The following is a 14,067-nucleotide window of genomic DNA, read 5'->3' as shown; positions in this document are numbered from 1 at the left end:
AGTGTGCAGCCAAAAGTAAGCTTCTTTGCTTGGGAAACATCATGGGGAAAAGTTCTAACTTTGGACCAAGTTCAGAAGAGGGGTTGGGCTTTAGCAAATAGATGTTGTTTGTGCCAAGCACATGAGGAGTCCATTAACCATCTTCTTCTCCATCGCGAAAAGACAAGGGAAGTGTGGGTGTTTCCTTCCTCAGTTGGGGAAACCCTCTTAGGGTGGAAAGGGTCTTTTGTGGGTAAGAAGCGTAGGGCAGTTTGGAATGCAAACCCTTTATACTTGTTTTGGTCAGCTTGGAAGACAAAGAACAAAATTGCCTTTGAAGGCGGTGTGCTGTCCATGCAATAGCTGAAAGTATTTTTTGTATATTTACTTTGGTCAGAGTTTAAATTGTTTATAAAAGATAATCATTTGACACTAATTTATTTCATTGATTGGGTGGGTTCCCTGATCGATTGATTTTTCTGATTTATCGCATCAAAACACAATTTATAACCTAATTCACTATTTTAGAGTAGCTTGTATCCGATCAAAAAATGGTTTTAGTACAAACTACCGTAATATTGTGGTTTTTAGGTGTCGTCCACTAAGATGGATTATTATCGGTAATTAAGGCTTGAATGAGAGGATAAGAAATGATTGTGATAAAGTGAAATTGATTTGAAAATTTATGGTGAAAAATCAATTTAACAATGGTCTCAAATTGAGAAGAACAATGAAATGTAAAATGAAAGAAAATTAATAGGAAATGAAATTCTCGGAGTTAGGGTTTTCTAGAAAACAATTTCCATGGTGAATAGATGCTGAGATTTAATTTTTATCAAGTTAGATTGAAAATCTAAATTCTCATCTGAACCGATTTTAGATGTAGCTTTAAGTCTAGATCTAATTTCTCTTCAAATTAGGTTATTTAATTCAAGAGATCAATTTAAACTATAAATTCAGTTCATCTTAAATCATCTTCCAATGATTCATACAATGCAACTATTCGATTTCATTAAATCTAGCTTTGAGAATTTAATGAATCCACTTGGTTTGCAATGTAATAGTCATCCAAGACTTATCAAAAAAAAAAAAGTCATCCAAGACAATTTGAAGAGAAAAACCCCCAAATTTTAATCAATTTATCAATTGGATCAAATTACCTTTGTAATTCAAGCTCATTTCTCTAATTCACCATGGATCTTACCTCTCGAATCTTCTTCATCAGGCAATCTGGAGATTAACAACAAAATGACCATTTCGTACGAGCTCAACTAATTTCGTATGGTTGTCCGAAATCAGTAATTTAGCAGCAGCAATTACAACCTCCTAGAGCATTTCACATGACTGTGCAAAATTTTCGCTTGAGCATGCGAAATCAGCTTGACAATTCTCCTTTGTTTGCAGTATAATTCCACCTTCTAGTCCATTTCGCATAGTTGTGCGAAATGGAAATATTTGATTTTCAAGCTTTCTTTTGTCATTTATTCCATTTCTTCCTTTTGAATCCACCTCAACTACCTCCAAATCAGCTCCAAATCCTGGTCCAAATACATTGCTTTTTCCTCATCATCCACATTATTTGCCCTCCTCAATTCCATTTCTCTTTTTTCACTCAATGCTTCAAAAATCACCTTGAAATATCTCTAAAACTTCACAAAAATCATTAGTATCTCTTACAAGGGTAATAATGTATTACTTGGACTTATTCGACATAATTACTACTCAAAAGGTATGGAATTCATGAGAATTATTATTTAAAATGTGTTGTTTTTTAGTAGTAATCATTCCCGTCGAGGGAATGTTGTTTTTTGTACATCTTGTTGGATGGTTTTTTTGTTTCAACTATTAAGGGGTTAGAGTTTCTTTCTTGTACATCTTAAGCTGCTATTTTAGCGCCTTTTCATAATACAATACTCTTACTTATAAAAAAAAAATATACACCCTAACCTAGGTCCCAAAATATACCAAAAAAAAACATATTTAATTGCTTGGTTAGATTGCTTAACATCGTTAAACGCCCTTTTGTTTCTCATTCCAAAGGGTCCATATCAAACATAAGGGAGTGGCCCTCGGTGGGTTTTTCCATTTTTTCCTCACAAAAGAGTCACGACAACCCAACAAATGCCCTCTAACTGAAGAACGCATATTTGTCGATGGGGTTGTGACACAGATTATTTCAAGTAGCAAAGACGGATTGGGTCCCCCCAAGGAGCATCTCTGACATGTTATCTACTAATTTTAATGGTTTTGGATCTTCTAAGAGAGGGATTGTTTTATGGCAAGACGCGTGCATCGCTTTAATGTGGGTGGTGTGGCGGGAAAGAAATGCAAGGATTTTTTAGGATAAAGCAAGGAATTCAGAGTATCTTTGGGATTCTATTCGTTTCCTAGCTTCTCTTTGGGCTTTTTGTTCTAAGGTTTTTAAAAGGATACCTCTTAACGTGTTACAACTTGATTGGTTAGCGGTGTGTAATCCCAATGGGTTGGTCTAACTAGAGTGTTTGTTTGTTTTTTCTTTGTATTTTCTTATATTTGATTACTTGTAGTCTTGTTTTTCTCTGGTGGGAGGATTCCTCATCATTCTCTTGTACTTCCTTTTTATCAATATATTCCTTTGTCGTTTCCCATCAAAAAAAAAAAACTGAAGAATGCATAACCCACTCCACTCCAAGAGAAAGAAAATCAAATACCACACCATTCTTGCTTTGGAACAATGAAGAAGCAAAGTGGTCTATTGTTTCCTTTGCACCTTTGCACAAGTAACATTTACTTGGGAAAGTCCATCCCTTCCTTTTAAGCTAGTCAAGAGTAAGGATTCTATCCCAAGACACTTCCCAGGTGAAAAAGCTAACCTTCAATGATGCCCAAGCCCTCCATACAATACTAGCTGGAAAAGGCGCACTATAACCCCTAGATAGGGAAAAATACAGAGATCTAACTGAAAACTTGCTGCATTTGGATTCATTCCATGTTAGTTTGCCTTCCACTTCCCTATTAATTATCATCAAATTTAATTTCTGAAAGAAACTCTCCACTTCAGCCATCTCTCAATCATTAAACCGAATGTCAAGCTTCTTGCCTTTACTTTTGTTATCTAGTCTCCTGCTTTTGTAGGATGCCGCTGCAATCTAGTTTTTGGACAAGGTTATGTCTCCGGTCTCCCATCCAGTAGGTCCATGCCAAACCCTAACCTTTGGCAGAAGATGCACATAGGGTTGTTTGGCTTTTGGCAGATTTTTGGGTTGTTGGTAGTTAGGCACAAGTAGTGAGGCTTCGGAGGTACTTTGTGTGTCTTTTCCAAGCACTTTTAATATATTTTCTTATTTTACCTATCAAAAAAGTAGTGAGACTTTGGAGGAAGAAGGAAAGCTTTTATAGAGAGGCTCTCTCATTTAGAAAGACCTAGTGACTAATCTGGGCAAATTCTATATAGATCCAACCTAGTGAGTGGTATGCAGACCCACCTATGCAAAAGCCGGTCCATCAGCCTGTTGTTAGTCAAGTTCATGTTTTATTGTATACTTTTTTCAGTTGATTAAACGTGTTTTATTGTAATTTTGTGCAAACCAAGGAGGCACTAGCTGGTATGTTTATTGTTTCGATATTAACTTACTTATGTTGTACTTTTTATCACTGAGCTGCTCATTGGAAAATAACCAATATAGGTGTGTGAATAAAGTACATCTAAGACAGGAGATTTTTCGACAAATAGCTCCTCCTTCACTCAGAATTTTGTTAGCAATGTTTGTGCTTGCATGAGGGGTTTAGAAGAGCTAGTTTCATGTTTCAAAAAGAAGTTAGGTGCCTAATATTTTTATCTTTTTACCAAAAAGAAACCGTTTTTTTTATATGCTTTATATTTTGCTGATTTGGTAGGTTGCACAAGTGCGCAGCGGATTGTGGCTGACTTTGTTCCTCGATATGCATCATACTGTCCAACTGCTCTTGAAGCTGCTGCTAAAGTTGTTATCAATATGCATAAATGGAGCTTGACAACAATAAATAGAGGAGAGGATTCTAATGGAGTTGCATTTGAGACTGCTAAAGCCTGTATCTTTGGTCTAGGTGATATCTGTTCTGCTGCTGCATCAGAGGCACCAACATCATCTGTTATCCGAGGCATATGTTCTGCAGTTTTTCTGAATGTGCTAACCTTCTTCTTATCCTCATTTGAGGGGAAGGATATTTTTCAGATTGTTGATAAGGAAACATTGAAGATACATGATTCCCCTGAGTTATTTCCCAGATTGAAGCAAAAGTTCTCAGATGAAGATGGATCTCCATTGTTAAAATTACCCAAGTTTAGTGCACTCAGTTTCCTTAAGATTTTCTTTTCTTGTTCCAAAAAATTGCTTGCCGCTTGTTTTGAGCTGTTCAACTCCACCACTACAGAGGGAATCAACAAAGAAGGATATTTCTTTCTAAGTCAGGTGACAAGCAGGCTTGATGCTGATGATGCAACTCATACTTCGAATACAACAATTGATGGACCTAAATCATGTCCAGGTTCTGTTGAAACTAGCACTGAAGGCAATAAAGTTAGTGATGAGGGGTTTGTAAGAGATGGCAACCACGTTCTGGGGAAGGCATCTCCTATGTCAAATAGCTGCTTGCTGAGACTGGTACTAGTCAAGAGTCAAGAGTCAACTTTGATCTTAAGATCTTAGGCCTTAGGTTTTTGTTTATTTTAAATTGCTATGATAATGAAGTTTAATCAAGTTGGTTTACAAAATTTTCTTCGCTTATATCTAAATTGGATCCTAAGGGTATTTGATTGACCTATATAAATACTCATTTTGGCTGCTAATTTGAGATGTGTATTTGGTTAGGAATATAATTCTTATTCCTCTGAGAATTTTCTTTCTTAAATACCATAAGTTCTGAATCTAGATTCGTATTGTAGATCCTTGATTTTCTTCTTCTTCACCACTCACCCATTCACCCCACTCCCCCTCTTTTTAATTTATTACTCTAGCCTTAAGTTGTTGGACGAGATGCTCCTGAAATGTGATTTGGGTATTGATCTTGAAGGCAATATCAAGGTTGTTTTTGTGTTGTTCTAACCAACAAACCTGAAGGAATTGCTGCTAGTGGAGATGTGCATAGCACTTATATGAATGTTTCCTTTGTTTTTGTTTGGTTTCTCAATAAGGTCTTTGTTATTTTGTGGTTGTTTGGTTGAGTCCTCTCATATTACAATTGCGATACTCATAGAAAGAAATGGATCAGTTCCTCACCAAGATTCATGTATGTTAATTTTAGCCTGTGAAAAGTTTAGGCCTTACAACAGTGCCAGGATAGGATTGTAGGCGCTAAACAGCATTGATGCAGAAAGTAGAAATGTAATTACTGGACAAATATTGATATTGAAATTTGAAAATAAAAATCCTCATTATTAACAGCATCTCTTTTATTTTTGTTTTTTTAATTTTTTTTTAAAAATTTATATTAAATTAATGCACAATATTAATATATTAATATGTAATCCTATTTATTCATCCAAGTTAGTTGAAGAGGTGAAAAGGGCTATTTTTGTTGCTTGGTGGATGAGGTTATAAATTTATGGCTCTTCAGTAATTATGTCTCATACCTGAGCTTTGTGTGTACAGGTTCTTGACAAAGATCCATCATTGAGAAGTTGGATGTTCGTGAAATATAAGAAATTATGTAAATCGGCATCTTCTCAAGTTGTATCAGAATTCACATCTGCTCTAGAAAGAATCTTTGAATCTTTTACAGAACTAGCGCAGGTAGAAGACAGTCAAGTGGATAGCGATGAGGATACTTCTGATCCATCCAAATATATTAATAGACAGTATTTGGTGCCTCGGATCTCTAATAAGTGTGAAGGCTCTAGTGAAATATCCGGAAAAGATTGTACATCAAGAGCTCATGATGTGACTGGTGATGATGGTTTGAAAGACAAATTTTCAGGTCTATATCTGAAACCTCGCAGCTCAGTGGGTCCCATGGAGGCCGACATCCGCTCAAGTACAAGTTCTAATCATGATAAAGGAGGCTCAAGGTCCATGGACTTTGAGACTGGTGAGCATGGAGATTTATCACATGGCAGGTCTTCCATGCCTAGGGACCTGCTGAACAACCATTTGCATTCTCCTGTCACAAGAAAATCTTTTGAGTTCAGGACTGATCCATTTGAAGGTAGAAGCCACCTTGTCCAAGCTGAGAAGAATCAAGTTTCAAACATGGAGTTCAGCTTGCCTACCTTGAGATCTTCAAGTGGAGTCGTAACTAATGCTGTGGCATCTCCTAAACATCAGATGACAATATCATATTCTGCGACAAGTAGTCAAACTATTTGGTACTTTGATGGGGACCCTGCTGCCATGGATGTTTTCTCAGCTTCTAAACAGCTCTGGCTAGGTTCCATATCCCCTGATGCATCTGAAGCTCTTGTAAGGTTTCAGGTTGAGAGGTTTGGTCCTATAGAACATTTCTTTTTCTTTCCAATTAAAGGATTTGCCTTGGTTGAGTACAGAAACATTATGGATGCTATAAGGGCTCGGGAATATATGCAGGGGCATTCCCCTTGGCATATAAAGTTCTTGGATATAGGATTGGGAACCAGAGGAGCTATTAATGGTGTTGCAGTTGGTTCTAGTTACCATGTTTATGTTGGAAATGTTTCAAGCCAATGGGCAAAGGATGAGATATTGCATGAATCAATGAAAGTGATTTACAAGGGTCCTCACATGGTTACTGATCTTACTGGTGGGGAGGCATTATTGATGGAATTTGAAACACCTGAAGAAGCTGCCTCTGTAATGGCACACCTGAGGCAGTATCGCAGGGAAAATGGTAACCGCTTGATGCCTTTAAATTCTGTAACTAATGTTGCACGAACTCATTTGGATGGAGCAAGATCTATGAGTGGCCCTATTCCTGTTGACCTTAGAGGCAGTAATGCTGGAAACATGTCTAATAATATTGTTGGATCGCCTTATGCTCAAACAGTGCCTGAGAGCCCTGCTGAAAGCTCTAGGACAAGGATGTCTCATCTTTCTTCTTTAATTTCTACATTACGTGCAAAATATAACATCACTCAAAGCTCAAGTTATTTTGACAACCATATATCTGGGGACTACCATGCTGCTCCAATGAGGGAAGAAGATAGAGCTCCAACAAGCACTGTCTGGATTAACCTGCCAAATATTAGCCCTCCATTCCTCACAGATGATGAGCTTATGACCATGTGCAATCTTGCTATTGGCAATGTAGGGTCTGTTGTCAGGCTGGCACGAGCAAATATGCAGATGGGTTGTTGCTGGTTTATTGAATGCAGCAATGTAGATGCTGCAGTTACCGTCTTAAAGAACCTGCGGGGTTGTCCTGGGATGTTCTTCCAGATAGAGTTCAGGTGGATCCTCTCTCCAGGCTGTTGTTTCTTTCTTTTTCTTTTTATTTTATTTTTGGTGGTGGTGGGGGGGTTGTGGGGTTGGTGTGTTTGCTTTCATCTTTTTCATTCTTGTTAGATAACCACTTTTCCTAAAAGTTTAAATTGTTAGGATTTGGGTCTTCAATATTTATCATACTCCAACACACCCCTTATGTGCGGCCCCATACTCATTGTGGCAGGCAAAGACCGCAATTGCAGCAGTAAAATCACATATTTTTATGATCACACATAATTAGACAAATAAATAATGGAGGGAGAACTTAAACCTGAGACTGCCAATTAACCAGAGTATTTTTTCCTCATTGGGACTTGAACTCAAAACCTCCACCTACCATAAACCCACCCTAACTCTTTACCAGTTGAGCCGGGCCTCAAGGGCTGCCAATTAACCAGAGTTCTGATACCATGTTGAGTTGTAAATTATCATAAAAGCTTAACTTGGCAGGATATGGGCCCATACTGTTTATTATGCTTTTTAACACTTTCCCCAAATGCAGCTTTATACCCATGGTCTCTAACACCTTTCCTCATGTGTGGTCTCATACTTGCATATGGAGAGATAGACAAACCCATGGGCAACCAAATCATGTACAACCTCTTTTTGGATTGAATATGAGCTCAATAAATTGGGAAAGCGGTAAGGTTTGAACTTATGATCTCCCACTAAACGAGACTAAGACATCATGTTAGATTGCCAATTTTCCTAGAAGCTTAAGCTATTATGATTTGAGCCCACAATGTATATCATTGCTCAAATGGTTCTCATTAAACTTGGTCTATAAAATCCCTTTTGGGTTTATGTTTCTTGTATTTGTTTTACTTATCAAAAAAAAATGTTGTTTGCATTTGTTTTATGATGGTCTTTGATAACTTTTGTTTATAACCATCCTATTCACTGGAAATAGGGACTTGGACCGGACAGGGCATTTAGTCCATGAAAGACCAAAAAGAAAGAAAAATATAGATCTAGGGAACCTTGGCTTCATCATAATAAGATCATCACAACTTATGTGGATTTTGTTACTCCTTTTCTTTGTATGTATTTGGGTGCTTTCCTTTTTGGCACAGGTTTCTATGATTCTATCCTCAGAATGATGTTTGGTATCTTTATTTAGATGTGTATTATGATATCGTGGACAATGTTTATCTATTAAATGTGTATAATGATATTGTGGACAATGCTATCTTAAATGCTCATGAACTGAGAGGTAAGAAAATGTTGGGTACAGAATGATTATTCTGATAAGAAATGTCACCAGTGAGGGGAACAAAACATATGACCTCCTTTGTGGGGAATTGATTACATAGTCGTAACCTCTTTCTTGATTTTGATCGAAAAATTTTAATTTTGTTATGGGGAAGGATTTCTCACCTTTATACCTAATTATTTCTTGGCAGTGAAGTGTTTGTTTTTTATTAAAAGAGGGAGAAAAAAAAAAAGAAGTGTTACCAATGGTTTTAGCCTGTCAAGCTTTGAAATGAGATTAATTTTCATAATTCTAGACATGCACATTCATTTACAAATTGAAGATTTGTTGACTAATTAAATGTACTTTGGTCTTTGTATTCGTAAATTGGAGTGATGTGATACTGTATGATTTTCTTTGCTCTAGTTCTGTATTACTACTTGACTTTGCATTGGGTAAAATTTTGGGGTGGCCTTCACTGGCTTCCTTTTCCTTTTCTATTTCTAGATCCGAACTGTTCCTTACAAGGTCTTGGTCAATAATATAAATAGTTCAAGTAAGTCCTAAAGGATATGGAATTCAAACAACGAAATTATGATCTATGATCCATGTTGAGTTTATTAAGTTGTCTCTCCCCTTATATAATTGAAAATGTATGATGCTTAGATGCAGAAAAATTTTGTTGTTTGAACTTCTAGGTCCACATACTTGTTTCATTCTGCAGAAAGAGGTTTTCTTAGCTTGTGAATGGAAGAACTAATTTTCATTGTTCTCTTCCTCATGGTGACTTGTTCTTTTTGTTTAAACAGTCAACCTGGGAAACCTCATGCTTTCACAAAGAAATCCGAGAGCAGCACTCTGGAGCTAGTATCCCCTAGAGTGAAACTGGAAAATCATGGGACTGCATTACAAAGCGGGCATGGATTTCAGTCTAACTGGGCTGTTTCTGGATCTACAGAGATGCCTGAAGTTGGAGTGAGAAAAACTGATGGCTATGACAGTAGTATGGTGGTGGGTCTTCCATCAGGAGGTGATATTATATGAATACAGATAAAAACACGTTTTTTTTTTCTGCCAATGGACTTGCATGGTTATTTATTTATTTTTTATTAATGATATTTCAGCAGGTCATGCTGGTTCTGGTGCTGCTGAACAAATGTGGATGTATAAGAAACCTGAAATTGAACTTCATTCTGGACAAGGAAATATTCCCTGCATGCCTATAGCAACACAGGGACCTAATATTGCACCACCACAAGGTCCACAACAAATTCAAGCGCCTCCATTCATGCGACCTGTTTACCTTCCTCCAAGCAGTTCATGGGATACACGATGTTTAAATCATCATTTGCCATTGAACCCAACCGCACCAGGTGTTATGCCTTATAACCTTCACGGTAATGCTGTTGCAGCTCCTTTCTTACCTGCTTCTGTGACACCACTTGCACAGATGCAGGGAAACTCAATGCAGCATTTTGATCAAATGTTTTCCCTTCCTGTGGTACCACCACCTTTATCATCCCTACCACCTCCTTTGCCTGGCATGCCACCTCCATTACCTCCATCTCCACCTCCTCTGCCTCAGTCTCTGCCACCTCTAGTTCCCCCTCCACCAAGTTCTCCCCCTCCACCCACACCCATTGTGTTGTCCAATTTGCAATACCAGTGGCAAGGTACATTATCTAAAAGTGGAGTTAACTACTGTACCATAATCGCGCATAGAGTGGATTCGGATATTTGCAAGTATTTGAGTAACATGTCTGAACCTACAGAGTAAGGATCTTGTTTCTTTTTATTTTCTTTCTGCTTAAATTTCATTGAAAGAAACTACTTTCTGACAGTTTTTTTCTGGAAATATTTAATGCAGGTGGCCGGCTAAATTGGATATGACAAAAAGGACTGATTTCCGGCATGTGAAATCAACATTTACTGGCACCCCACCACATAAAGTGAGTTATTTGACTCTCTATCTATATCATTGGGCACTGTCCAGTTTCTGAACTGTTTCAAATTTTATTCATGAAGCCATCACACATACTTTTGAATTTTAACATTATACAGAAGTATCTGCACAGACACACTGGAAGTTAAAATTCTTGACAGTAAGAAAATCTTACTGTCCTAGTTTACCAGACTAGGATTTATTGGATTTTAAAGGGGGTTGACATGCAAGGTTATTATTTCAAAATATGATTCTTTTGAACATGGTCTTGAGGCATTTTGCCTAAATGAGGTGAGGTGTAAGCCTCGAGGCTAAATGGCGCATAAGCTTCAACTTAAACAAATACATAATAAAAAAAATATCAAAAATAAAAAAATACTCATAAAGTCACATTAAAATTGAAGAATTAAAAAGACATAAGCTTCATAATGATAAAACTAATTATTTTTCATTCTTAATGGTTCTAGTTTAGTTTCTTTTTTTAACATAAAATTCAGCTCTCTCACATGGTTTTACCAAATAATTTCTAACATTACTATTACTATCACTAGGATCCTTCAAAAAATATAATCATATCCAATTGTTATATCATCCTCCCCAATGGTGTTAATATCCACTCATTCTTCTTCTTCATCTACCAATTGTAGTGGTATCTTTTTTATCTATCAATAATTAGATTATATATGAGATTAACCACTAGGACAATCAAGAATTCCCTTATTCTTCTCGATGTCTCTTTTTCCCTTCCATTTAAAATATTAATTGAAAGTCAAGTAAGCTCTTATTTTGTAAAAGTTTTAACCAAGTAGGGACCCAATACAAAATTCATGAAATTTATATCAGAAATCCACAAAGCAATAGATGATAGAACCCATTAAAACTCATTGAATATTGAGACTTAAGCCTTCTATAAAATATATACCAAAAGCTTATAAAGGCTGAAAACCCTTGGAATATTTGAGGCTTAGGCCTCAACAGCCTTGAGGCCATAGCCTCATAGCTATAAGCGTCGATTGGGTGAGGCTTAAGCCTCAATTACCCTAACTGAGGCTATAACCTCAAGGCTAATTTGTAGAGCCTTGCCTTGAGGTGAGCCTCAAGGCGTAAGCCTTGATAGCCTTTTAAAACATGGGTAACAAATGTTCCATGTTTGCACATGCACACTTGAAGGCACGAACACAAACCCTCATCATTCTCAGGATCAGTATGTGTATCAAGTGCAGGGAGATGACCACATGGAGCTCCTAACATAGGTTAGTCTTGTTCAATACAAGGTTAAGTTTAAATTCTTGATAAACTTCAGCATTACATATCTTCAATACAGGGTAGTGCACACACACAAATCCTCATCCTTCCCAGTTTCAGTATGTATGTGTAAACAACCAGGCAGATGACCACATGGAGCTCCCAACATATTTTAATATTGTTCAATGCAAGGTTCTAATTTTAGCTTGAGGATAAGCTTCTGCACTACCATATCAAGTTTATGCATATTGCATATTATCCTTTAACTGCTAAACTTCAGTTTACTCCATAAGTGGACTAGATTCTTGAGCATCTCTAGAAGTTTCAAGCCACATCTGGAATTTTATATAATATAATAAACATTTATAAATAAAATTATTAATATTTTTAAATAGAAAATACTTACCTAAGTATCATTGTTCCTTTTTTATTTTTCAATATATTCAAACTAAATATATTATTATTTTAATATTAATGTATTTTTAAATTCGTATGTTATTGCCTAATGTTACAAATTTATTATATATATGAAATATCAATTTCTTTAATAAAACAACTTCAATAGATATGTATTATTGTTTCTTCTATCATTTTTTGGAGTTTTCTCAATATCTATGAGTTTTGATCGTTGACCTTTTGTGTTGGTTCGCCTCTCTCTACTTCATCTTTGTTGCTTTGTGCCCATGGGTGTGTGCTGCAGAGGAGACTCCCTCCCTTTGCTCCCTTTGCTCAGATAGGTCAAGGTCATCAATCCCCTCCCCCCTCCCCTCCCTTTCTCTCTCTCTCTCTCTCTCTCTCTCTACATGATGTGGGTTTGAAGAAAAGGGGTAATATATTTTTTTATACAAGAATAGTTTATTATTTTAAATGCTTATATGGTGTATGAATTATATTTATGTGATAATGGTTTATTATTTTATATTAAAAAATGTGATATGAATTGCATCAATTTACCTTATAGGTTGCTGATGTCTGGAATTGGGAGCTTGAAGAAAATTTCACATTTATTCTTCATCAATTTGAAGACAATTGCACCAGTTTATATGACAATTTTGTTTTATTAATTTTTAAAATTTATTTAATTACACTTTTTTTATAAATAATTTTCATAATATTTTTTATAATTTTTTGAACCTTTTGACTATATAAATTTGCATATCGCCTGATACCAAGCAAAGATGCCGAGACCAATGTGCCTGAGAACCCTCCAAGTCAATAACTGATATGGTTTGATTCGATATAGATTAAAACATAGTAGTGCTCATTGATTTGCTTTTGGACGTTTTATTCGTTTTTACTGCTTTGTTAGATGTGAAAGAGTGGTTTAGGATGTTTCCTGCCATGTTTATCAATTTCTTGAGTTGGGAATAAGATGTTTCCTTCAAATGTAATTCTTATTGGTTTTTGACACATTGTGCAGAGGGAAGTATGCCAGCTGCGCCCTTTTTCTGCCAGTGACCATAAAGGCGTAAGTCATTCTATTTCCATATTTATTTGGTTTTGTCCTTCTGGCACTCATCTAGGCTAGTGGTTAAATGTTTAATAGGGATGATTGTTGCTATTCTTGCTGTGGAAAGTAATTGCATTCTTTGGTCAAATCAATAGAAGTATAATTACTGAAAATGCTCTGTGAAGTATGAATTATTGAGAATCAGTAATAATTGCAATGGCAAAAGCTTTTTTCATGAATATCACAATTGTGCCATAATATGGAAATTAAATATCTGTAGTATATCCTATTAGAATCAAGCTTTTTTCCTGTGACCTTTCTTGAATTTGAAATATTTAATCTTGCTGGTATGAAGGTCTGTTTGCACTCAGTTTTTTCACTCCCTTTTTAATCTTGGTAGCAATACTTAATATGCAGTTGATAATAGTAGCCAAGTATTCAGTTGCAAGACATGGGTCATACAACCATGTACATGCACTTCTTTGCTGAGCATTCATGACCAGTATCAATTTTATAAATTGTAAGACGTTGCTGTACATTTTAATTGATGCAAATGTATTCTTCAGTTTCAGGATTTCATAGCATACTTGAAGCAGAGGGATTGCGCAGGAGTAATTAAGATTCCAGCTGTGAAATCAATGTGGGCAAGGCTACTCTTTATTCTTCCCTACTCGACAGATGCATGTTCTATGCTTTCTATTGCACCAAATCCTTCGGATTGCTTAATTGCTGTGGTTTTGCCAAAAGAGACCAGCTTTGAATCCACGTGAATTTAGCAATATATGACTTGGGGTAAAACTTTGAGGAGAGAGAGAAAGTGTGCCTGTTCTGCTATGCGAATTTGACT

At 36.3% G+C, this 14,067-nt stretch overlaps 1 protein-coding gene across 1 annotated transcript in view; it reads left to right on the top strand.

Moving 5' to 3' along the window:
- The window catches only part of LOC100259158 (uncharacterized), a 44,852-nt gene that overhangs the window by 1,391 nt on the left and 29,394 nt on the right, over nucleotides 1-14,067 (top strand). The window contains exons 2-8 of the mRNA XM_059734294.1: nucleotides 3,856-4,601; nucleotides 5,589-7,357; nucleotides 9,393-9,613; nucleotides 9,708-10,356; nucleotides 10,451-10,532; nucleotides 13,191-13,238; nucleotides 13,787-13,986. Coding sequence (XP_059590277.1) covers nucleotides 3,856-4,601; nucleotides 5,589-7,357; nucleotides 9,393-9,613; nucleotides 9,708-10,356; nucleotides 10,451-10,532; nucleotides 13,191-13,238; nucleotides 13,787-13,986 — 3,715 coding nt within the window. The remainder of the gene's footprint in view (nucleotides 1-3,855; nucleotides 4,602-5,588; nucleotides 7,358-9,392; nucleotides 9,614-9,707; nucleotides 10,357-10,450; nucleotides 10,533-13,190; nucleotides 13,239-13,786; nucleotides 13,987-14,067) is intronic.

The sequence above is a fragment of the Vitis vinifera genome, chromosome 18, assembly GCF_030704535.1.
Source record: "Vitis vinifera cultivar Pinot Noir 40024 chromosome 18, ASM3070453v1".
Taxonomy (NCBI): Eukaryota; Viridiplantae; Streptophyta; class Magnoliopsida; order Vitales; family Vitaceae; genus Vitis; species Vitis vinifera.
This window is presented reverse-complemented; position numbering and strand designations above follow the sequence as displayed.